Source organism: Dasypus novemcinctus, chromosome 31, assembly GCF_030445035.2.
Source record: "Dasypus novemcinctus isolate mDasNov1 chromosome 31, mDasNov1.1.hap2, whole genome shotgun sequence".
NCBI lineage: Eukaryota > Metazoa > Chordata > Mammalia > Cingulata > Dasypodidae > Dasypus > Dasypus novemcinctus.
In genome coordinates, this window is record NC_080703.1 from 34172030 (window position 1) to 34196668 (window position 24639).

At 40.9% G+C, this 24639-nt stretch overlaps 1 protein-coding gene across 4 annotated transcripts in view; it reads left to right on the plus strand.

The window, feature by feature from the left end:
* NKIRAS1 (NFKB inhibitor interacting Ras like 1) overlaps positions 1 to 24639 on the plus strand; it is a 73298-nt gene that overhangs the window by 27637 nt on the left and 21022 nt on the right. For 3 of the 4 annotated variants that reach the window (XM_058290817.2, XM_071212874.1, XM_071212873.1), the window contains one exon: positions 5375 to 5483. In XM_058290817.2, the coding sequence (XP_058146800.1) occupies positions 5390 to 5483 (94 nt within the window). In that variant the 5' untranslated portion in view covers positions 5375 to 5389. Of the gene's footprint in view, positions 1 to 365; positions 542 to 5374; positions 5484 to 24639 lie in introns of all 4 variants that reach the window. The other variant, XM_058290816.2, reaches the window with a different exon arrangement.

A 24639-nucleotide genomic window follows, 5' to 3' on the forward strand; every position in this document is an offset into this window, starting at 1 on the left:
AGGACGGAAATATGCACTGAGATTTGGTGTGGCCTCCTCTAGGCAGAGAGAGTGATTTGGCTCTTGTGGTGGTTATTAAGCGATTAATTACTCCTCCCCTTGCTAATGCGAAGGGGAGGGGCCCCAGCTGTTATTGGTTACCCCACCAATGGTGGGGGCCAATGGTGAGGCTTTTTGTGTGGGGTTATCTGGGACCAATGGGGAGGCTTGTTTGAATTATCCAGAACCTTCCGTTGGCCCCAGAAAGAGTCCCAGCTGGGACCTCATGGTCAAGGTCTTGGTGGGGTCTTGTGGCCATGTGTCAGCCATGTTGTCTCTCAGTCATATTGTGGTTCATCTTTTCCCCCTGTACTAACCTGCCTCAGCTGCACATCAGCAGAACCCTGAAGAGATGGAAGAAACCAGGAGATGTCACTATGTGCCTTGTCATGTGACAGAGGAGCCAAGGATCACCGGCAGCCAGCCCCAGAATGCTAGTTTTGGGGGAGAAAACATTGACTTGATGATGCCTTGATTTGGACTTTTTTTGCAGCCTCAAACTGTGAGTGAATAAACTCCCATTGTTGAAGCTAAACCATTTCATGGTATGTGTTTTAGCAGCCTAAGAAACTAAAATAAATGGCTACTCTCAAAGTTCTTCCCCAGCAATATGAAATAGCCGATCAAAGGTAGAGATCTGGGATTAGGCCACACACACCTGCCGTTTGGAGGACTAGGTCTTTGTGATCCAACCTGGCACCAGCAAGCTGCTCCAGAAGCTCAGGCGAGTCCCCACTACTGCCTGCTACAGGTTTTGGGGAAGGAAAGCCATGGAAGAGAGGGTGAAACTCACCACTATTTAATGACACTATTTCCCAGCCTCTTCCTCCTGCTCCTCCCTGGATGCTGCACAGTGTTGCACTGGACTCCAGAGTTTCAAAATAGTTATTTAGACAGTTTCTGCCAGTTCAATAGTTGTTTTGGTGGCAGGACTGATTCCTGGAGCTCCTATTCTATCATCTTCCTACTACACTAGCCTGATTGTCACTGTGGTGATATTTCCTAAATTTAAATCATTAGTATATTGATTACATCTATGACTGGTTATACCTACAAGCAAATACGGAGATTGCCTTCAACAATGAGAGAAATCTCATCCAATCAGTTGAACGTCTTAGAGGGAGAACTGATGATTTCAGCAATCAGAAGGAAGAATTTCCATCTCTACTTCAGCCAATCCACCAATCCGTTTCTTCTGGGGAATTCATCAAAAACCTTCATTGGCATTTCCAGATTGGGGTTTGCTGTACAGAATTTGGACTTTCCCTTTCCCACAGTTGCATGAGCCAATTCCTATATATATGTATATATGCCTCTTGTCAGTTCTGTTTCCTGGAAAACCCTGATTAATACATATCCATTCTAATTTAGTTGTCCACATCTTAAGTAAAAATATCCTCATCACAAGTTCCTGTATACAGTGGGTTAACTCCCACGAGAATTGATTAAGATCAAGAAAATTTTTTTTCTGGAGTGCTCAGTTCAGTCCTCAACAGTTATTTCTCTATGCCTCTTCGATCAACTGTCTCGTGCCCTTCCCTTTCGCCTGAAGAACTTCCTTTAGCATGTGCTTGTAGGGCAGGTCTAGTGGTGATGAACTACCCCAGATTTTGTTTATCTGGGAATGTTTTATTCTTACCCTTGGTTTTGAAATGCATTCTCACCATATATAAAATTCTTGCTTCACAACTGTTTTCTTCACTTGAAATATTTTGTCACCCTGTCTTCTTGCCTCCCTGGTTTCTGATGAGAAATCTTTTGGGGACACAACACATTGCTTTTCTCTTGCATCTTTCAGAATGTTCTCCTATTTCTCCTTGGCATTTGAGAGTTTAACTCCTCTGTGTCTGGGTGATTCTCTTCAAGTTTATCCTGTTTGGGGTTCATTTGGCTTCTTGAATGTACATATTCATATCTTTTGTTATATTTGGGTCTTCTTTGCCATTATTTTTTAAATATTCCTTCTACTCCATTTTCTCTTCTTCTCTGGGGTCTCCCATAATGCATGTACTGGTACATTTGATGGTGTCTCACAGGTCTCTTAGTCTCTTCACTTTTTTCCATTATTTTCTCTTTCTGCTCTTCAGCCTGAATCATTTCAATTTTCTTATCTTCAAGTTCACGGATTTTTTCTTCTGTCATCTCCAGTCTGCTGTTGGAAGCCTGGAGGGAATTTTTCATTGCAGTTATTTGGTCTTCAACCCCATTGTTTCTGTTTGGTTCGTTTTTCACATTTCTCTTTGTTCAGATTCTCATATTGTTTGTTCATATTTTTCCTCACATTCTTTAGTTCTTCTTCCATGTTTTCTTTTAACTCCTTGAGCATAGTGAGGATCATCTTTTTATAGTCTTTGTCCAGTATGCCCCTGGTGACTTGGAGCTATATACCCCAGGAAAACATGTTCTTAAACTTAGTCCATTCTTGTGGGTTTGAACCCATTGTAAATAGTGTCTTTTGGTGAGGTTACTGCAGTTAAGGTATAATCCAACTGATTCACGATGGTCTTTTTTTTTTAAAATTTCTCTCCCTCCCCACCCCAGTTGTCTGCTTTCTGTGTCCATTTGCTGTGTGCTCTTCTGTGACCGCTTCCATCGTTATCAGCGGCACCGGGAATCTGTGTCTCCTTTTGTTGTGTTATCTTGCTGTGTCAACTCTCCGTGTGTGTGGTGCCATTCCTGGGCAGCTCTCCTTACGGGGCTCACTCCTTGCGCGTGGGGCTCCCGTATGCGGGGACACCCTTGCATAGCTCAGCACTCCCTGCGCGCATTAGCACTGCGCATGGGCCAGCTCCACACGGGTCAAGGACACCTGGGGTTTGAACCCTGGACCTCCCATGTGGTAGACGGACGCCCTATCCATTGGGCCAAGTCCGCTTCCCTCACGATGGTCTTAATCTTCTTACAGAAGGCCTTATAGTGAAGGCCACAGAAAGAGAGAAAACCAGAGGGAGCAGCCAAGAAGCTGCAAGTCAGTGGAGCCTGGAAGAGAAGCCGGGAGAAGCCGGGAGAAACAGCTATCTGAAAGAAAAGCCAAGACTAAGATCACCAGCAGCCAGGCCAGGAACAGCACAGGATTTTCAATGGATGCATCAACTCGACTTTAGACTTTTCCTAGCCTCAAGATTGTGAACCAATACATTTCTGTTGTTTAAGCCAACTGTTATAGTTTGCCGAAGGGCTGCTGATGAAAAGTACCAGAAATCTGTTGGTTTTTATAATGGGAATTTATTTGGAGTAAAAGCTTACCTTTTCTAGGCTGTGAAAAGTCCAAACTGAGGCACCATCAGAGATGCTTTATTTTTTTTATTTTTATTTTTATTTTTTATATTTTTCTTACTTTTAGAGATGCTTTCTTACCAGAGTCAGCTATTATTGATCCTGGTGTTTTGCCAAGTGGTGAGGCAAGACAGCCACCAATCTCTTGTGAGGTTTCAGCCTTCCCCTCTGGGCTCACCATTTCCTCTTGAGCTGCTCCGTGGGCCCAGCCCCTTAAGGCTTAAGTGATCCTCTCTCTTACATGGCAGGATCAACATGGCAGCTTCCTTTTCCTGTGTCTGTCTGAGTGTCCATTATATCAGACCTAGCAAGGGGGTGGAGACTCAGCCTGAGCCATGCCTCATTGACATGGTCCCATCGAAAGCCCTAAAGCAATCTCATCAAGTAAAGTCAAAGGCCCCTAACTGAATTCAGTTGAATTCAGTGCAAAGGGTATCATACCTAGTGGAATAGGTTATTTTACAAACAATCTTTTTCTTTTGAGGATTCATAAAATAATATCAAACTGCCACATACATTGCATGGTATTTGCTTGAGCAACTAGGAAATGAAGACAATATGCGAGGTCTCTTCTTTGTTGATGGTTTCTGGATTTTTATCTTGTTCCATTGGATGGGCTATCATTTCAAGTTTCTTTGTTTTTTTTTTTTTTTTTTTTTTAAAGATTTATTTATTTATTTAATTTCCCCCCCTCCCCTGGTTGTCTGTTCTTGGTGTCTGTTTGCTGCATCTTGTTTCTTTGTCCGCTTCTGTTGTCAGCAGCACGGGAAGTGTGGGCGGCGCCATTCCTGGGCAGGCTGCTCTTTCTTTTCACGCTGGGCGGCTTTCCTCACGGGCGCACTCCTTGCGCGTGGGGCTCCCCCACGCGGGGGACACCCTTGCGTGGCACGGCACTCCTTGCGTGCATCAGCACTGCGCATGGCCAGCTCCACACGGGTCAAGGAGGCCCGGGGTTTGAACCGCGGACCTCCCATATGGTAGACGGACGCCCTAACCACTGGGCCAAAGTCCGTTTCCCTCAAGTTTCTTTGATTGTCCTATAATCTTTTGTTTCACAGTGTATGTTTTAATAGTTTAATGTGTTAACACTGGGATTTAGTCTCTGAGCTGTTCCCTAAGTTTGTATCTAGCTAGTGATATGACAGATATTTTCTTTAGTGCAAGAACTTACAAAAAAACCAAAAAAAAAAATCAATGTAAAAGACACCTTTTGCAGTCTTGAAAATTGGCTCTGTGTTGACTGGTGCTCTTCTTCAGAGTTTTGCCCTCGTATCAAGAAGATGAGCCAAAGGTAAAACTGTAGAATAGGGTCCTCTCTGTCTTTCCTGAGCCTGTGTCTTATTTTGGGATTGTGCGTGCTCGTAGCCTTAGTGTTTCCCTTGTCTATAGAATTTACAGGAATTTGCCCTCTACTCCTGTGAAATAGGCTTTCTTCCCCTCCTGGTTGCTTTGTTGTGTCACTTAAAGCAGGTAATTCTTTGTCCTAGGCCATTTTGACTTACTGTGTCTTACACTTCTTTAGCTGTCAGCAAGCTTTATCTTCTGCCTGCAGGGCAAGTTGTGGGAGGGTGAGTCAGAGATGTTTCCTAGTTCACTCTTTCAGGCTGCCTCTTCAAAGACTGGCAAAGGTATGTAGGCAGACATCCTGGCACGTGTGTAGGGGTTACTAGCTCCCCTGGAACAGGGCCAGGAACCTGGGAGTACAGACTGTCTCCACACCATGCCCGGGCAGGGTCCAGCAAGCGCGCCCCAAGCTCCTCTTACTGGCTTTGCAGCTGCGTTTTCTTGATTTGGCGCTTGCCCAGTTACTGCAACCCTTAACTCTTTCAGGAGTTTTGAGGAAGATGACTCTTCGAGTCCATCTCTGCTAGTTTTTCAAAGATTCTGTGGGGAAATGGCACCCTCAAGCATATTGGGCTGCATTGTGGACAATCAGTAGTCTTCATAATATACCTTTCTGATATTTGAAAATTTCCCCTATGTATTTATTACTTACTGAGTTTTAAAATTAAAAGAAAGAAAAAGAAAAGATTTTAAAGACTTTTTATTCTCTTCACAGTGATCCTGAAAGAAGATGGGAAAGGGCTGCAAGGTTGTGGTTTGTGGATTGTTATCTGTGGGCAAAACTGCAATTTTGGAGCAGCTTCTTTATGGGAATCATACTATTGGTAAGATTGTTTTTTTCTAGCTTCTCTGAACTGCTTGGGATCTTTCCTTGGTCATGATAACCTAAAGATGGGTGATGATATACAAAAATGAAGAGTAATCAAAACAGAACAAAAAGGTCGTATAAATTAACAGATTGATAGGCAAAAAAACCCCACAAAATACAGAAGGGCAAAAATCATGCGGTTATTGAAATTCAAGTAATTTGTAGCAGGTAAGAAAAGTGGCTAGCAATAATTATATATTCCTTTGCATATATGCAGTTTCCTGTCTACATAAGGAGTAGTTGCCTAGGAGTCATGGAATTACTGACTTTTACTTGAAAATATGCTGGATGGCTTAGTGCTTCTTTCAAATATGATTTAACAGTTCTGCTGTGTAGATAATAAAATAGAAGAAACAGCTGTTTGCTGCAGTATTACCCAATTTTGTGAATTGGATTATCTCATTCATTTATTTGATCATTGAGTCAGATAATTATTAAATACTTACTGTATTATACAGGCTGCAATTCAGTGTTGCAGGAATACAAAGATGAAAAGGCAGCAGCATCTCTGCCTGTAAGAAGCCCTGGTGTGGTAAGGAAGACAGACATTACAGGTTAGGATGAAATGAAATGAGGTTTACATTGGTGAGATAGGTAAAAAAAAATCATAGATCTTCAAAACATTCATCTGAGGCAAGTAACTTGGAGTGCATTTCCCTTATTTTTATTAGCCGTTTTGATGAGCTGTGCTTCTCTTTAACTTTCCCACAATACTATATAACAATTTTTGGCCAAATATTTAGTGTTTATTTTTATTCCTATGCCAGCAATTCTTGAAAGTTTTTGGTTTCAGAATCCCTTTACATTCTTAAAAGTTATGGGGGACCTCAGACAGCTTTTATTTATGTAGGCTGTATCTTTTTGACATTAATATATTAGGAATTGAAACAAAATTTTAAAAATGTCTATATTTTATTTTAAAATAACAGCAGTAAACTTATACAACATAATATATCTCTGAAAAATAATTATTTTCCAAAATAAAAAATTGAAAGACTAGCATTGTTTTACATTTTTGAAAATCTATTTTAATGTTTGCCTTAATATTATGCTGCTGAATGAGCATATCTGCCTGCTTTTGTATTTAGTCTCTTGTGATTTGTTGTTTTGGTTGAATATATGAAGGAAATGTGGCCTCACACAGATAAATAGTTGGAACAGGAGGGGTGTTTTAGTTTGCTGAAGGCTGCCAAGGCAATATACCAGAAATGGATTGTCTTTTACAGTGGGATCTATTAACTTACAAGTTTCCAAGGCTGGGAAAAATGGCCCAATCAAGGCACAGGCAAAGCTCTCCCCTGAAGACATGGCGGCCGGCAGTCCCCTTGTTTGCTGGACACGGTGGTGGCATCTGCAGGCCTCTGCTTTCTCCAGGACCTGACACTTAAGCTGATCCTTCTGTGGCCTTCTGTCCTGGGTTCCACTGATTTCAGCTTCTGGCTTTCATGGCTTTCTAAGAACATGATTTTTCCTGGGGTCCACAAAAGCCTCACACAAGGTTTATTAATCTTCAGTATAATTGTGGATATTCTTTAGTATTTCACGAAAACTCCACAAGTGATGGTTACCTAAAGGTTATTGCCATGTAGAATCTGAAATAATTTAAGTGAACTAGGAAAAGTTTTGTTTTTTTAAAAATAGTGCAGCACTTATCTTTTCTCACAAGCTCTTTATTTTTTTCCTCCCCCCTCCCCCTGCCCTGCAATTTTTTCTGTCTGTGTTCATTCACTGTGTGATCTTCTGTGTCTGTTTCTCTCTTTATGTCTTCTCTTTGTTTTCTCCTCTAGGGATTTGATCCTGAGGACCTCTGATATGGAGAGAGGTTCCCTGTCATTTGTGGCACCTCAGTTCCTGGTTTCTGTTGCGTCTCACTTTGACTCTCCCCTTCATCTCTCTTTTTGTGTGTCATCATCTTGCTGCATGGCTCACCACGTGGACATGCCTTTTTTTTTCAGCAGGAGACCCCAGAGATTGAACCCAGGTGCTCCCATAATGGTAGGCAGAAGCCTAATCATTTGAACTACCTCTCCTTTCTAGCATAAGTTTTAAACATCATAATCTCATATTGACCATTTGGAATATATTGGCATACTAAATTTGTCAATATCACTGATCTTGCTGTGGGTTTTTCATAAATGCCCTTTATCATATTGAGAAAGGTTTCTTCTATTCCTAGTTTTCTGAGTGTTTTTTATTATGAAAGGATGTTGGATTTTGTCAAATGCCTGTTTTTCTGTGTCAGTTTAAATGATCATGTGACTTTTATCTTCATTCTTTTAATGTGGAGTATTACATTGATTGATTTTATGTTTAACCATTGATTTCCTGATTGTGTTAGTCTGCCAAAGGGCTGCTCATACAAAGTACTAGAAAGCTGTTAGGTTTTTTTTTTAGTTTTTTATTCCTGCCCCATTGTTGTTGTTTGTGTTTACTGTCTACTCTCTGTATCCATTCACTGTGTGTTCTTTCTGTGTCTGCTTGTCTTTTCTTCTTGTCTTTCTCTTTAGAAGGTACCACAGGAACTGATTCCAGGACCTCTGGTGTGAGAGAGGGGCACTCAATTGCTTGAGCCACCTCAGCTCCTCTGTGTGCTGCATCTATCACTGTCTCTTCTCTGCATCTCCCGTTGTTGCGTCATTTTGCTGCACCAGCTCTCCGCGGTGCAGGCCAGCTTGCCCTCCCCAGGAGGCCATGGGAATCAAACCTGGGGCCTCCCATATGGTAGATGGGAGCCACATCTGCTTCCCTGACATCTGCTTCTCTTTTGGCTTTTATGAAGTATATTTATTGGGGGTAAATGCTTATGTTTACAAGGCCATAAAAAGTCCAACTCAAAGTTGCTTTCTCAGCAAAGTCAGTTGCTGCATGTTGAAGCAAGATGGTCGGTGATCTCTGGCTGGTCTCTGCCTTCCCTCCTGGGCTTCCCCTTCCTCTTGAGGCTCTGTGCGCCCAGCCTCTTGAGGCCTCGTGCTTAAGGGAAGTCCTTTCTCTCCTGGCGTAGGGCTGCTGCTTTTCTGGACCTCCTATATCAGTCTAGGCTCTCTTCCCATTCTCCACTCTAAGCTATCAGGCAAAATGGGTCATCTCTTCCCAGGGCTGTTTGAGCCTTCTTTCTGTCACATGGCAGGATCAAAAAATGATAAACTTTCTCTTCTGTGTCTGTCTGAGTGATTGAGTATCCATTTATATCAGACACAGCAAGAGGGCAGGAACTCAACCTGAGTCACACCTTCTGACGTGGTTGAATCAAAAAAACCCTCAAAGCAATCTTAATAGGTAATCTAACCAAAGGGCCCTCAACTGAATTTAATATAACCAAAGGGTATCACACCCAGAGGAATAGATTAGTTTACAAATATAATCTTTCTCTTTTTGGGATTCATAAATAACTTCAAACTGCCTCAGTGGTGTATAATGCTTTTAATATATTGTTGAATTTTATTTACCAGTCAATGTTTCTTTTTCTTTCTTTTTTTTTTTTTTTTTAGGATTTATGCATTAGTGGTGGTTTGGAGCTGTAAGCACCCCAGAAAAACATGTTCTTAAACTTAATCCATTCCGTGGCTGTGAACCTCTTATAAGTAGAACCTTTTGATGGGGTTACTTCAGTTAACTTGTGGTCTACCTCATTCAGGATGGACCTTAATCCTATTACTGAATCTTTTATAAGTGGAATGAAATTCATGGGGAGGAGGGAGAGAGAGAGAGAGAATATACAGCAGTAGAACCTGAAATTCAGTAGAACCCACAAGATATTGGAGAGGCCAAGAGAGGCCACCATGTACTTGGCTTGCCATGTACCAGAAGAGCCAAAAACCAGGGATATCTGGCAGCAGCCCAGAATGCCAGTCTTTGAAAAAAAAGCACTGCCTTGATGGTACCTTTATTTGGACTTTCTTTTCACCTCAAAACTGTGATATAATAAATTCCAGTTGTTTAAGCTGATCCATTGCATGGTATTTGCTTGTGCAGCCAAGGTAACTAACAGCATCTATATTAATAAGAGGTATTAGTCTATAATTATCTTTTTTTTGTGCTGTCTTTATCTGACTTTGGTATGAGGGTAATATTCTCATAGAATTGAGTTATGAAGCAATACCTCCTCTTATTTTTTGGAAGAGTTTGAACAGAATTGGTGTTAAATCTCCTTTTAATATTTGGTTGAATTCAGCAGTGAAACCTTCCAGTTCTGGACTTTTCTTTGTTGGGAGGTGTGTCTTTTTTCTTTTTTTTCTTTTTGTGGAAATGCTTTGTTTTTAAAGAAGCTTTAGGTTACATAAATATTACACCAGAAATATAGGGGGGGAAGCAGATGTGGCTCAACCGGTTAGTTGGGCACCTGCCTACCACATGGGAGGTCCTGGGTTCAGGTCCACATCCACTGCAATGAGCTAGATGCCTAAACGAGCAGATGCCAGAAGTCGGCAGATGGCACAGCCCTCAGGGAGTAGATGTGGCTCAGATCATTGGGGACTTGCCTCCCATGTGGGAGGTCCTGGGTTCGGTTTCCAGTGCCCCAGAAAGTTCTCTCATCTGTCTAATCATTGTTTGCCTCGCCTTCTCCAGGAGGCACTGGAAACCGAACCCGGAACCTCCCATATGGGAGGCTAGTGCCCAACAACCTGAGCCACATCTGCTCCCTGTGGGCTGCAGCGTCTGCTGGCTTTTGGCGTCTGCTTGTTTAGGTGTCTGCTCATTGCAGCGGGGCAGCATTTAGCTCGTTGTAGTGCTGCAGCATCTAGCCCTTTGTGGCCTCTAGCTTATTGCAATGGGTGTGGTATCTGCCCATCTTTAGAAGGCACTGGGTCCCAAACCATGTGGTAGGCAGGCACCCAACTGGTTGAACCATACCCGCTTCGCTGGTATATAATCTTTTTTTTAAAAAATTATTTATTTCCCCCCCCCCACCGGTTGTCTATTCTCTGTGTTTATTTGCTGCGTCTTCTTCCTTGTCCACTTCTGTTGTCAGCAGCACGGGAATCTGTGTTTCTTTTTGTTGCGTCATCTTGCTGTGTCAGCTCTCCGTGTGTGCGGCACCATTCCTGGGCAGGCTGCACTTTCTTTCACGCTGGGCGGCTCTCCTTATGGAGTGCACTCCTTGCGCGTGGGGCTCCCCTACGCGGGGGACACCCCTGCATGGCAGGGCACTCCTTGCGCGCATCAGCACTGCACATGGGCCAGCTCCACATGGGTCAGGGAGGCCTGGGGTTTGAACCGCGGACCTCCCATGTGGTAGATGGATGCCCTAACCACTGGGCCAAGTCCGCCACCTATAATCTTTTAATGTGCTATTGGATTTGGTTTGCCAGTATTTTGTTGAGGATTTTTGCATGTCATATACATTAGGGATTTCGATCTTTTCTTATAACTTTATCTGATTTTGGAATTAGGGTGATGTTGGCCTCATAGAATTAGTTAGGAAGTGTTCCTTTCTCTTCAGTATTTTGAAAGAGTGGAATAGGCTTTACGTTAATTATTCTTGGAATGTTTGGTTAAATTCATCTGTGATGCCATCTGGAGTTTTTTTGTTGTTGGAAAATTTTTGATTACTGTTTCATTCTCTACGTGTTTTTGGTCTGTTAATGTCTTGTATTCTTGAGTCAGTTTAGGTAATTTGTGTGTTTCTGGGAATTTGCCCATTTCATATCATTTCTAATTATTCATTTAATTATCTTAATTTCTTGGCATAAATTTTACACAGTATCCTCTTATAATCCTTTTTATTTTTGTCCAGTTGGTAGTAATGTTCCCCCTTTATTTCTGATTTTAATTATGTGTCCCTTCTCTTTTTTTTCTTTGTCAGTCTAGCTAAAGGTTTGTTGATTTTATTGATCTTTTCAAAGAACCAAGTCTTGGTTTTGTTGAGTCTGTGTATTGTGTTTCTAATATCAGTTTCATTTACCTTGGCTTTGATTTTTGTTTGCTTCCTTCTGCTTCCTTAGGTTTTAGTTTGTTCTTCCTCTAGTTCCTCCAGGTGTGAGGTTAGGTTACTAACATGAGTTATTTATTCTTTTTTTAATATAAGTATTTAAAGTTATACATTTTGCCATGAGCACTGCCTTTTTGCATCCCCATAAATTTTATATGTTGTGTTCTCGTTTTTATTAGTCTCAAGATAGTTCCGAGTTTCCCTTTTGATTTCTTCTTTGGCCTTTGTTGTTTAATTTGGACACATTTGTAAATTTTTCAGTTCTTAATGTGTTATTGACATCTAACTTCATTTCATTGTGGTCAGAGAAGATGAATGGTTTCAATATTATAAAATTTTATTTAGACGTGTTTTTTAATCCATCATGTGGTCTATTAGAGAGTGACTTACGTACAGTAGAGAAGAATGTGTTTTCTGCTGTTGTTGGATGAGAGTTCTAGATATTTCTTTTCAATCTAGCTGGTTTGTAGTATCATTCAAGTCTCCCCTTTCCTTATTATTCTTCTGTCTAGGTGTTCTATCCATTATTGAAAGTGGTATATTGAAGTCTCCTTCTATTAATGTAGAATCATCTATTTCTCCCATGAAATCTGTCAATATTTGCTTCATTTAGTTTGGGACTCTGCACTTGGGTGTGTATACATTGATGATTTTTATCTTTTCTTGATAACTTGGCCCATTTATCAACATATAGTATCTTTTTTTTGGCAGGTCTAACAGTTTTTGAGTTAAAGTTTATTTTATTTCATATTGTTATGCCATCTTAGCTCTCTTTGTTATTTACATGGAAAAATTTTCCATCCTTTAACTTTCAGCCTACAAGTGTCTTTGGTTTTATGCTGTTTACAAGAGACTCACCTTATAGTTGGGTCATCTTTTTTATCCATTCTGTCAGTATATTTGCCTTTGAACTGGAGAGCTTAATCCACTTATGTGAAAAGGAACTACTGATAATGCAGGACTTCTGCCTTTTGCTATTTATTCATTTATTTATTTACTTACTTACTGGGTGCCTGTAAATCTTTTTTGAATCATGCAATTTGTTGTGCAATATAATTGGTTCATAGTAATACGGTTATTCAGTATTTGTCCTTTTGTGTCTGGCTTGCTTTGCTCAACGTAATGTCCTCCAGGTTCATCCATGTTGTCATGTGCTTCATGACTTCATTTCTTCATACAGTTGCATAATATTCCATCGTCTGAATAGACACAGTTTGTTTAGCCATTCTTCTGTTGAAGGTCACCTGGCTTGTTTCCACCTTTTGGCGATCATGAATAATGTCGCCATGAACATCAGTGTGCAGATGTCTGTTTGTGTCACTGCTCTCAGTTCTTCTGGGTATATACCCAGTAGTGGTATTGTAGGGTCACATGGCAAGTCTATATTCAACTTCCTTTTTTTTTTTTTTTTTTTAAGATTTATTTATTTAATTCCCCTCCACTCCCCCGGTTGTCTGTTCTCTGTGTCTTTTTGCTGCGTCTTGTTTCTTTGTCCACTTCTGTTGTCATCAGTGGCACGGGACGTGTGTGTGGCACCATTCCTGGGCAGGCTGCACTTTCTTTCGTGCTGGGCGGCTCTTCTTATGGGCGCACTCCTTGCGCGTGGGGCTCCCCTACGCAGGGGACACCCCTGCATGGCAGGGCACTCCTTGCGCGCATCAGCACTGCACATGGGCCAGCTCCACACGGGTCAAGGAGGCCCGGGGTTTGAACCACGGACCTCCCATGTGGTAGACGGACACCCTAACCACTGGGCCAAGTCCGTTTCCCTATATTCAACTTCTTTAGGAACTGCCAAGCAGTCCTCCACAGTGGCTGTACCATTTTGCATTCTCACCAACAGTGAATAAGTGTTCCTATTTCTTTCTCCACATCCTCTCCACTGCTTGTAGTTCTCTGTCTTTTTGATATTGGCCATTCTGATAGGTGTGAAATGATATCTCATTGTAGTTTTTTTTTTTAAAGATTTATTTATTTCTCTCCCCTTCCCCCTGCCCATTTGTCTGCTCTCTGTGTCCATTCACTGTGTATTCTTCTGTGTCCCCTTGTATTCTTGTCAATGGCACTGAGAATCTGTGTCTCATTTTGTTGTGTCATCTTGCTGTGTCAGCTCTCCGTGTGTGAGGTGCCACTCCTGGGCAGGCTGCCCTTTTTTCACGCTGGGCGGCTCTCCTTGCAGGGCGCACTCCTTGCGTGTGGGGCTACCCTACACTGGGGACACCCCTGCGTGCCACAGCACTCCTTGTGCGCATCAGCGCTATGCCAGGGCCAGCTCCACATGGGTCAGGAGGCCCTGGGTTTGAACCTTGGACCTCCCATGTGGTAGGCAGAAATAAACCCTCACTTATACAATTAACTGTTTTTTGACAAACCTATCAAGTTAATGTTATCAGAACAAAACAGTCTCTTCCACAAATGGTGCTGGGACAACTGGATATCTATAACCAAAAGATTGAAAGAAGACCCTATCTCACTCTCTATACAAGAATCAATTCAAAATGGATCAAAGACCTAAATATAAAAGGTAGGACCATAAAACTACTAGAGGGAAATGTAGGGAAACATCTTCAAGACCTTGTAGTAGGTGGTAGTTACTTGGACCTTACACCCAAAGCACATACAACAAAAGAGAAAAATAGATAAATGGGGCCTTCTCAAAATTAAACACTTTTGCATCTCACAGGACTTAGTCAAAAGGGTGAAAAGGCAGCCAATTCGATGGGAGAAAATATTTGTAAATCATATCTGATATATATCCAGAATATATAAAGAGATGTTACAGTTCAACAATAAAAGGAAAAACAAACCAATTAAAACACGGGCAAAAGATTTGAATAGACATTTGTCCAAAGAAATACAAATGCAAAAAAAACACATGAAGAAATGCTCAAAATCACTAAAAATTAGGGAAATGCAAATCAAAACTACAATGAGGGAAACGGATTTGGCTCAACTGATAAGAGTGTCCGCCCTAACCACTGGGCCAAGTCCATTGCCTGATTTTTTCATATTGATCTTGTGTCCTGCCACTTTGCGGAACTCATTTATTAGCTCAGGTAGCTTTGTCGTGGATACTTCAGGATTTTCTAAGTACAGGATCATATCATCTGCAAACAGTGAGAGTTTTACTTCCTCTTTTCCTATTTGGATGCCTTTAATTTATTTTTTTTCTTGTCTATTTGTCCTAGCCAGAACTTCTAGTACAATACTGAATAACAGGGTGACAGCAGGCATCCTTGTCTTGTTCCTGATCTTAGAGGGAAAACTTTAAACCTTTCTCCATCGAGTATGATGTTGGCTGTGAGTTTTTCATATATGCCTTTTATCAGAAAGGGGGAATTTTCCATCTATTCCTATCTTTTGAAGTGTTTTTATCGAAAAAGGATCCTGGATTTTGTCAAATGCCTTTTCTGAGTCGGTTGAGATTATTGTGTTTTTTTTCCCCTTCAGTTTGTTAATGTGGTGTATTACATCGATTTATTTTCTTATGTTGAACCAGTCTTGCATACCAGGAATAAATCCCACTTGGTTGTGATGTATAAGTCTTTTGATATGCTGTCGGATTTGATTTGCTAGTATTTTGTTGAGAATTTTTGCATCTGTGTTCATTAAAGAGATTGGTCTGTAATTTTCTTTTCTTGTAGTATCTTTAACTGGCTTTGGTATTAGAGTGATGTTGGCTTCATAAAATGTGTTGGGTAATGTTCCCTCCTCTTCAATTTTTTGGAAGAGTTTAAACAGGATTGGTGTTAATTCTTTTCAAAATGCTTGGTAGAATTTACCTGTGAAGCTATCTGGTCCTGGACTTCTTTTGCTGGGAGATTTTTGATGATGGATTCAGTCGTCTTAAATGTGCTTGGTTAGTTAAGTTCTTGTATTTCTTGTAACACCAGTGTAGGTTGGTTGTGCATTGCTAGGAATTTGTCCATTTCATCTAGGTTGTCTAGTTTTGTTGGCATATAGTTTCTCTTATCCTTTTATGATTCTTTTTATTTCTGTGGGGTCAGTTGTAACTTCCCTCCTTTCATTTCTGAATGTATTTATTTGCATCTTCTCTTTTCTTTGTTAGTCTAGCTAGGGGTTTGTCAATTTTATTGATCTTCTCAAAGAACCAGCTTTTGGTTTTGTTGATTTTCTTTCTTGTTTTTTTGTTCTCAATTTCATTTATTTCTGTTCTTATCTTTATTATTTCTTCCCTTCTGCTTGCTTTTGGATTGGTTTGCTGTTCTTTTTCTAGTTTCTCTAGTTGTTCAATTAAATCTTTGAGTTTAGCGCCCTCTTCTTTTTTAATATAGGCATTTAGGGCTATAAATTTCCCTCTCAAGATTGCCTTCACAGTAATCCGTAAGTTTTGATACCTTGTTTTCTCATTTTCATTTGTTGCAATATATTTACTGATTTCACTTGCAATTTCTTCTTTGACCCACTGATTATTTAGGAGTGTGTTGTTCAACCTCCACATATTTGCAAATTTAGTTTTTTACTGTATATTATTGATTTCCAGTTTCATTCCTTTATGATCTAGAAGGTGATTTGTATAATTTCAGTCTTTTTATATTTATTGAGAGCTGTATTGTGCCCTAACATGTGATCAGTCCTGGCGAAAGATCCACGGGCACTTGAGAAGAATGTATAACCCACTGAGTTTGGGTACAATGTTCTGTATATGTCTGTTAGGTTTAACTTGTTTATCATAGTGTTCAAGTTCTCTGTTTCCTTGTTGACTCTCTGTCTAGTTCTGTCTAATGTTTTGAGTGGGATGCTGAAGTCTCCAACATTTATTGTAGTGATGTTTATTTCTTCCTTCAGTTTTCTCAGAGTTTGTCTCATGTATTTTGGGACACCTGTAGGTGCATAGATATTTATGACTGTTGTATCTTCTACTTCCTAGTGGAAGATACAACATTCTACTTCCTAGTGGAAGATACAACATTTCCCCCCCATTTTTACATTCCCTTCTCCTTCTGGAACAGCTATAATATGATTGTGTTCTTCGCTTGTCATTCAATTCTGAGACCCTGTTCAATTTTTTTCCATTCTTTTACCTTTCTGTTCTTTTATCTTTTCAAGTTCAGATGCTCTGTCTTCTAATTTACTAATTCTGTCCTTAGCCGATTCAGATCTGTTATTTGCCTCTCATATATGTGTGTGTGTATATATATATATAAAACAAATCAATTTATTGATACATATTAATAAAGCATACAGTTCATCTAAAGGGTACAGTCAGTGCTATTTGGTATAATCCATAGTTTCACATTCATCAATTCAATCATCATTACAGCATTTTCATCATTCCAATAATAATAATCAAAACAAAGAAAAACTCATTATCTCAATATCTGTATGCTTCCCCTGCCATACATAACTGCTATTGTTTCTCTCTGTAGTTTATTTGTGTATATATATATTTTTTAAAAGCAGTTTTATTGATATGTAGTCACATACCATACAGTCCATCCAAAGTGTACAATCAATTGCTTTTAGTATAATCATAGATTGTACATTCATCAGCACAAAAAATTTTAGAACAATTTCATTACTCCAAAAAGAAAAAGCCCATAAGCCCTTAACAGGTATCTCTCAGTCCCTTTATTATTCCCCAGCCGTACATAACCACAAATCTAATTCCATCTTTATAAATTGATTTATATTTACATTTTATATAAATGTAATCATACAATATGTAGTACTTTGTCTCGTTTCTTTCACTTAGCATGTTTTTTTTGGTTTTTTTTTTTTTTGCCTGATACTAACATCTTATAACATTAACTTATATTTGTTACATTAACACACATTTGTTCAATTCTAAAGAAAAACAGTCATATATGCAATATTACCTATATTCCTATTTCACATGAAGTTTTACTTTGCTGTACAGTCCCATGTTACATTTTTTAGCTTTCCTTCTTATTTTATACATTAGACTTTCCCTTTCAGCCATCATACCCATATAATAGTTCTGTTAGTTGTAAACACTGTGATGTGCTTTCACCCTTTCTGTTATTTCCAAAGATAAACTTTTTACCAATTTTGCACAGGTTAATCCTCAGATTTCTATTCTCTAACCTCATTCTTTTTAATCTCATCCATGTCTTTCATTGCCATAAGCTCTGTTACTTTTCTTTGCATGCTTCAAAATTGTTCATTATACTCATCCAGTGTCTTCTTAATATCTTTTATATCTTTAGCCATGTGTTCCTTCAACTCTTTGAATTGATTTAGAGATTTGTGTGAATATCATTGATTAATTGTCTTAAATCCTGTGTCCCATGAGGCTTTTTGATTTGTCCCTTAGGCTGGGCCATATTTTCTGTTTCTTAGTAAGGCTTGTAATATTTTACTGATATCTAGGCATCTGATTATGTTGGTGAATTACTCTGAACAGTCAATTTCATTTATTTATTTTCTAGTGGTTTTGTTTCATGGATTTTTTTTTGTTTTTTTTAGGGGGCACTGGGGAATGAACCTGGGACCTTAAACATGGGAAGCAGGCACTCAAGCAGCTGAGCTACACCCACTCCCCCTTCATGGCTCTTTTTAATTTTTTTTTCACCTTCTTTAAATCTTTAAAATTACCCAGCTTAAGTTATCAAAACAGGAAGAAGCAGGAATTCACTGAAGGAGCACAGATCCAATTCAAGGGGGCCTCTGACATGAGAGACTCCAAAAAGCTGTTTTTCTTCTTGCAGTTCTCTTGCCTGGCAGCAGATGGCACTCTTTGTAATCTGTCCACGGAGGTGTCTCTCTCAACCTTCAGTGGCTGGGCTGGCTAGAGCTGAGATTAAAAGCAACCTCTGCTCCCACACTTACTGAATAGAAACCCTTCTCTGCCCTCTGCTGTACTCTCCCTCTCTGTTCCCCTCTCAGCTGACTGCAGTGACCCATGAGTTTTACCAAGGCTGTGCGCCTTGAGGGTGGGGGGGTGGGTGCTAGTCCCAGTCACGGGAGCGAGTAACTCACAGTTTTTATTTCAGCTCTTCTTTCGCTCTTCCCCGCTGGACGATGCACAGCACTGTCCTGGTGTGCAGAGCCTCAAAGCACTCCCTTGGACAGCTTTTTGCCCTTCCTCTGTTGTTTTTTTAAAAGAGTTGAGCTCTGCTAACCTACTCCAATGCCTACTTCCTGAAAGTTCCAGTGTCTCCTTAATATCCTTTATCTCCTTAGTCATATATTCCTTTAACTCTTTGATATGATTTAGGAGATTTGTGTGAACATCATTGATTCGTTGTTTTAAATCCTGTGTCTCTTCAGGACTTTTAATTTTTTCCTTTGGCTGGGCCATATCTTCCTGTTCTTGTAATTTTTTGCTGATGTCTTGGCATCTGATCATGTTAGCGAGTTTACTCTGATGGTCTACTTTTCTCTCTTGCCTAGTGGTTTTTATTTCATGGATTTTCTTTGATTTTGGGTTTACTTTATTTTAAAACTTTAAAATTGCACTGTTCATGCTATCAAAACAGGGCCAGGAACCCTCTAATGGGGCACATACTAGATCCTAGGGGGCCTGTGGTTAGGGATGAGAGAGACTCCCAAAGTCTTGTTTTCCTTCACTTTCCTTGTCTGCCAGCAGACGGCACGTTTTGGCCAAACTTTCCACAAAGGTGATTTTTCAGTCTCTACTGGCTTGTGTTTCTGAGCCAGATAGAGCCACAATTCAGATTGGGGCCCTGCTGCTTTAACTCACCGGAGAGAAACCTCACTCAAGCCCTCGGCCACACCCTTCCTCTTCCCAGTTAGTTTGTTGCCCTCAGGTGGCTGCCATCACCACTGGCTTTACTGAGGCTGTTCACCCTGCGGGTGGGGCATGAGTGCTCCTTCCAGCTGCCAGGGTGAGTTACTCACAGATTTCTTTTCAGCCTCTTTGTCTCTTTGACCCATTTCTTCCTGGACAATGTGCACAGCACTCTCCTGGGCTGTAGATTGCTGAAGCAGCTTCTGCCCCTTCTCTGCTGTTTTCTGCAAGAGAGCCGAGCCCTGCCTACCCACTCTGACACCATCTTGAGAATATTCCTCCGCGTTTACGTTTCTTAATCCATTTTGCCAAGATCTGCCTTTTGTCTGGACATTTTAATACATTTATTTATTTATTTTTCTTTTGAGGAAGTACCAGGGATTTAGCCCAGGACCTCTTGCATGGGAAGCAGGCGCTCAGCCACTGAGCTGCATTCACTCCCCAGTGAGAGTTGGTGTTTTAGTTTACTTGTTTATAGGAGGCACTGGGGATGGAACCTGGAATCTCATGTGGAAGCTGGCACTTAACCACTTGAGCTACATCTCCTCCCCAGGATGTTTACATTTAGTCATTACTTGGTGCTGCAGGACTTTCTTCTTCTGGTTTGCTATTTAGCATTTCTAAGTATTATACATTTTTTGTCCCTCAATTCTTCCATTAATGCCTAGTTTTATGTTCATTTATTTTGTGTGTTGTACCATATTGAGTGTCTTCTCTTTTCTATCTGGATGTAATTTTTTTCTTGCCCCTGCACCCCGCCCTGCTGTTTTTGCTGTCTGTGTCCATTCGCTGTATGATCATTTGTATCTGTTTCTCTTTTTGTCTTCTCATCTTTCTCCTCTAGGATTCACTGGGATTCAATCCTGAAACTGCTGATGTGGAGAGAGGTTCTCTGTCAATTGCGCCACCTCAGTTCCTGGTCTCTGCTGTGCTTCATCTTGACTCTTCCCTTCGTCTCTCTTTTGTTGCATCATCATCTTGCTGCGTGACTCATTTGCGCAGCCATTCACACGAGCACTTGGCTCGCCCCGCAGATGCTCACGTGGGCACTCAGCTCACCACGCAGGCACTCTGCTCGCCATGCGTGCACTGGCTTGCTGCGCAGGCACACTTTCTCTTTTTCCATTTTACCAAGAGGTCCCAGGTAATGAACCTGGGTCCTCCCATATGGTAAGCAGAGACCTTATCACTTGAGCCACATCTGCTTCCCTAGATGTATTTTTTTATATATTTCCCTTGTGGTTACCATACGGTTAAAATTTAAAATCTTAATGATATAACAATCATATTTGGTTTGATACCAGTTTAACTTCAATAGCATACCTGTATACTCTTCCTATACCTCTTTCCTCCTGCTTTTTTTTGGTACATTACCCACTTAAATTTTTGTATATGTCTAAAACTATTGATTTATCATTACTTTTTATGTATTTGCATTTTAGCACCTGTAGGAAGTAAGTTGAGTTCTGTTCCAAACAACACAATGCTATAACACTGGCATTTGTAATTACCCAAGTGGTAACCTTTTCCAAAGGTAACTTCTTTATGCCACTTTCAACCTCTGTCTGTTGTCCTTTTCTTTCAGTCTGAATGATTCCACTTTTAGCATTGCTTTAGGACAAGTCTAGTGGTGATGAACTCCCTCAGCGTTTGTTTATCTGGGAATATCTTAATCTGTCCCTCATTTTTTGAAAGAAAGTCTCACTGGATCTAACATTCTTGGTTAGCAATTGTTTTCTTTCAGTGTTTTAAGTATTTCACCCCACTGCCTTCTTGCCTTGCTGGTTTCTGATGAGAAATCGTCACTTAATCTTGTTGGGACTCACTTGTATATAACATATTTTGCTATTGTTGCAGCTTTCAGAATTTTCTCCTTGTCTTTTGCGTTCAGTAGTGTGATCAATATATGGCAGGGTGTATTTTTCTTCATGTTTATCCTGTTTGGTGTTCTCTGGGCTTCTTGGATGTGCATGTTCACATCTGTTGCCTTGTTTGGGAAGTTTTCTTGTCATTATCTCTTTGAATATTTTTTCAGCCCCTTTCTCTCTTCTCCTTGTGGACTGCCTGTAATGCATATTTTGGTACACTTGATGGTGTCCCAGAGGTATCTTAGGCTATTTTGCTTTTTATAATCTTTTTTCTTTCCCCTCTTCAGCCTGACTCATTTCAATTATATTGTCTTTGAGTGTACTGATTTCATTCTTCTCTGAGCTTAAATCTGCTGTTGAAACCCTCTTGGGAAGTTTTTATTTTGGTTATTTTTTTCTTCGGAGAAAGTGGTTCTGTTTGGGTCCTGTTTTAAAATATCTATCTCTTTTTCTGAGATTCTCATCTTGCTCATTCATTGTTTTCCTGATATCCTTTAGTCCCTTCTCTGTATTTTCTTTTATGTCCTTGAGCATTTTTAAGATATGTATTTCTAAAGACTTTGGTATATCCACATTCTGGTCTTCCTGGTTTTTCTGGATTTTTATCCTTTTCTTTTGGATAGGTCATCATTTCCTGTTTCTTTGTCTTTTACCCTTTTATCGCACAGTATGTATTTTAATATTTTTAAACAGTGACTCTGGGATTTATTTCCCAAGATGTGTATTTTTTAAATTTTGTAACCAGCTGGTGATAAGACACATTTTCCTGATCTTCAGCCCACGTATCTGTCCAAGGTGCATGTTGTATGCAGTGTGCTCCCTGTCATTTCTGGGTCTGCGTCTTGTTCTGGACATGTATTTCTTGGCTGTTTTGCTTTAGAGCGCCCCTATTTATAGGAGTGTGAATGCCCTCTCTGTTTCCCAGGAAATAGACCTCCCCATCTCAGGTGTTTGAAGCAGCAGGGCTTTGTGCCAGGCTGTCCACCTCTACAGTTTCTTACACTTCTTTTGTTGTCTCAAGCTGCTTTTGCCTGGAGGGTGTTTTCCGGGAAGGAGGCATGCTGAGAGGAGTTTCCCAAGTCAGTCTTTCCCTGCCCAGACAGCGCCAGGGACCCACCAACGAGACAGACAGGTTGCAACATGCCTTGGGTGGGAGATTGGTAAGTGCACCAGGGACTTCTGCAATGGGTCTCCATTGCTGAGCTTTCTTGACCTGCCCAGCAAATACAGCCCTTCAACCAACTGTCCCTGCATCCCTGAGGAGCATAGCGTCTTCAAGTCTCCACCACTGTCGCCTTTCTCTGGGGCATGTTGGAACAATGGCCCACCCTCAGAGCCAGGCCCCCAGCGATCTGAAGACATTAATCACAAACCATTATCAGCCATTGGCCATGCCCATTTCTGGTCCTGGGGCAGAGGATTTTTATGTCTCTTTCTGCCAACAGCGAGCTAGCCAAGGACTGGACCCCACAGCAGCGTGCTGTGAGAGTGGGAGATAGGTGCCATTAACCACTGCAGGGAGAGCAATTCAGTGGTTTTTACTATAATTTACCAGTCTCTTCCTCCTGCTCTTCCCTGGATGGTATACAGTGTTCTGTTGGCCTCTAGAGCTTCAAAATTGTTTTTAGACAGTTTCTGCCTGTTTAATAGTTTTTCTGGTGGAAGGACTGAATTTTAGAGCTTTATACGCCACCATTTTCCCATAACCTTCCTCTTGTTGATGGATCTAATCTCCATCTTGCTCCTTTACATGGACCATTGTTTCCTTTTTTTGTATGTTTTCTCATCTTTTGTCGTGCCCTGGACATTTTCCTATTTTGACGTGTGATCTCTGGAATTTAGACATTGAAGCAGTTGTTTCTTAAAGTTGTATCCAGGTAATGTCATGTAAGATTTCCTTTAATGTCAAGAGTTGACAAAAAAATACTCGTCTTTTCCTGGTCTTCGCAGATTGGTCTCTATTGAGTGCTTTCCTTCAGGGCTTGGCTCTCCTAACAAGGGATTTAGATCATAGCTTGTGGGGAAAATGTAGGTCTCTCCCTGGTGTTTTCTGAGCTTCCATTTCATCCTTGGTCTTTTAGGGTTTTCTAGGAAACAGAACTGACAGGAAATAGCTGCACATATTCTGAGATTTTATCAGATTATCTCTCGTGACTGGAGGTGCACAAGGTCAAGTTCCATAGGGCAGGCTGCAAGCCAGGAACTCCGGTGAAGTTCCCAGGAGAAGCTGCCTGTCTGAAGTAGAGATTAAAATTCTCTCTTCTAACTACTGAATTATCATTTCTCCCTTTAAGGCCTTCAACCGATTAGATGTCTCTCATTGCTGAGGCAATCTCCTCAGATGATTCCATCTCCTGTAGATGTAATCAGCCATAGGTGCCATCAACTTGTTAATGATTTATGTCTAATGCCCTGACAGTAACAATTAGGCCAGGGCTTGCTTGACCAAACAACTGGGTCACTTTACCTGGCCAAGTTGACACATGAGCATAACCGTCGCGCATAGTGTGCACCTGTGACCCTAGAAGTTCCCCAATTCACGTTGATACGGGCGTCCTCATTCTCGTTGGAAACGATTTCCTCATGTTTCTGGGTGCTCCACTCTGTGTCCCACAGTGGGGATCGCTTTGCCCTAGGCAGCTCCTCCACGTGCAGGGCACGTTCTGGACTGGTGAGTCTGTGATGTGGGTTCTGGTTCAGTCCCTAAGGGTGATGCCATAGAAATGGGCACACCTACACGTACCCAGTATGTGCACGAGGATGACTCCACTCCCTCCAGAACCAGTACCAGGAGGCTGCGCTGGTGGTGTGGCCAGCTCTGCGTCAAGCCAGCGAGGGCGTGGATTGAGGGCCAGGAAGGGCACGATGTGAGTTTCCTGCTTTTGTTTTTGTTTTTACTCTCTCATCATTTTGTTTTATTTTATTTATTTTTAAAGACATTTTAGAATACTTAAAAGCTGCATAAAAAGTATAGGGGATTCCCATATACCCCATCCCCTCTCCTTACATTTTACCCTATTAACATCTTTTATTAGTGTGGTACGTTTGTTACAATTGATGGACACAAATTGAAGCACTGCTACTAACTATGGTCTATGGTTTACATTTCGCACCCCACAGTTTTATAGGTTTTGACAAAATGTGTAATGACTTTTATCTGTCATTGCAGTGTCTTGCAGAACAATTCCAGTGTCCCCAAAATGCCCCATGTTACACTTATTCTTCCCTCTCTGTCCCCTCAGAACCTTTGGTGACCACTGTCTTTATAACAGTGTTACAGGTTCTTCCATTACTAGCATGATAATTAGTCTACTTTGGCCCATAGCTGCATTCCCCCCTTATGTGTGTGCATTCCCCCATCTTGAGGATTTTGGATGGTGATACCCACACTGCTTCCGATTGAGAGGGGGCTTTGATCCCATGGGGAGATGGATGGGACTGTCTTGCTTGCAGTTGTAGACACTCTCTGTTCCTTGTGGTGGGTGTTGTCCATCATTATCCTTTTGTTGTTGTCCTGGATGAGTCTGATGAACTGGAGAATAGGTGTTCGCTGTAACTCTCTTGAGATTCAGGACTCAAC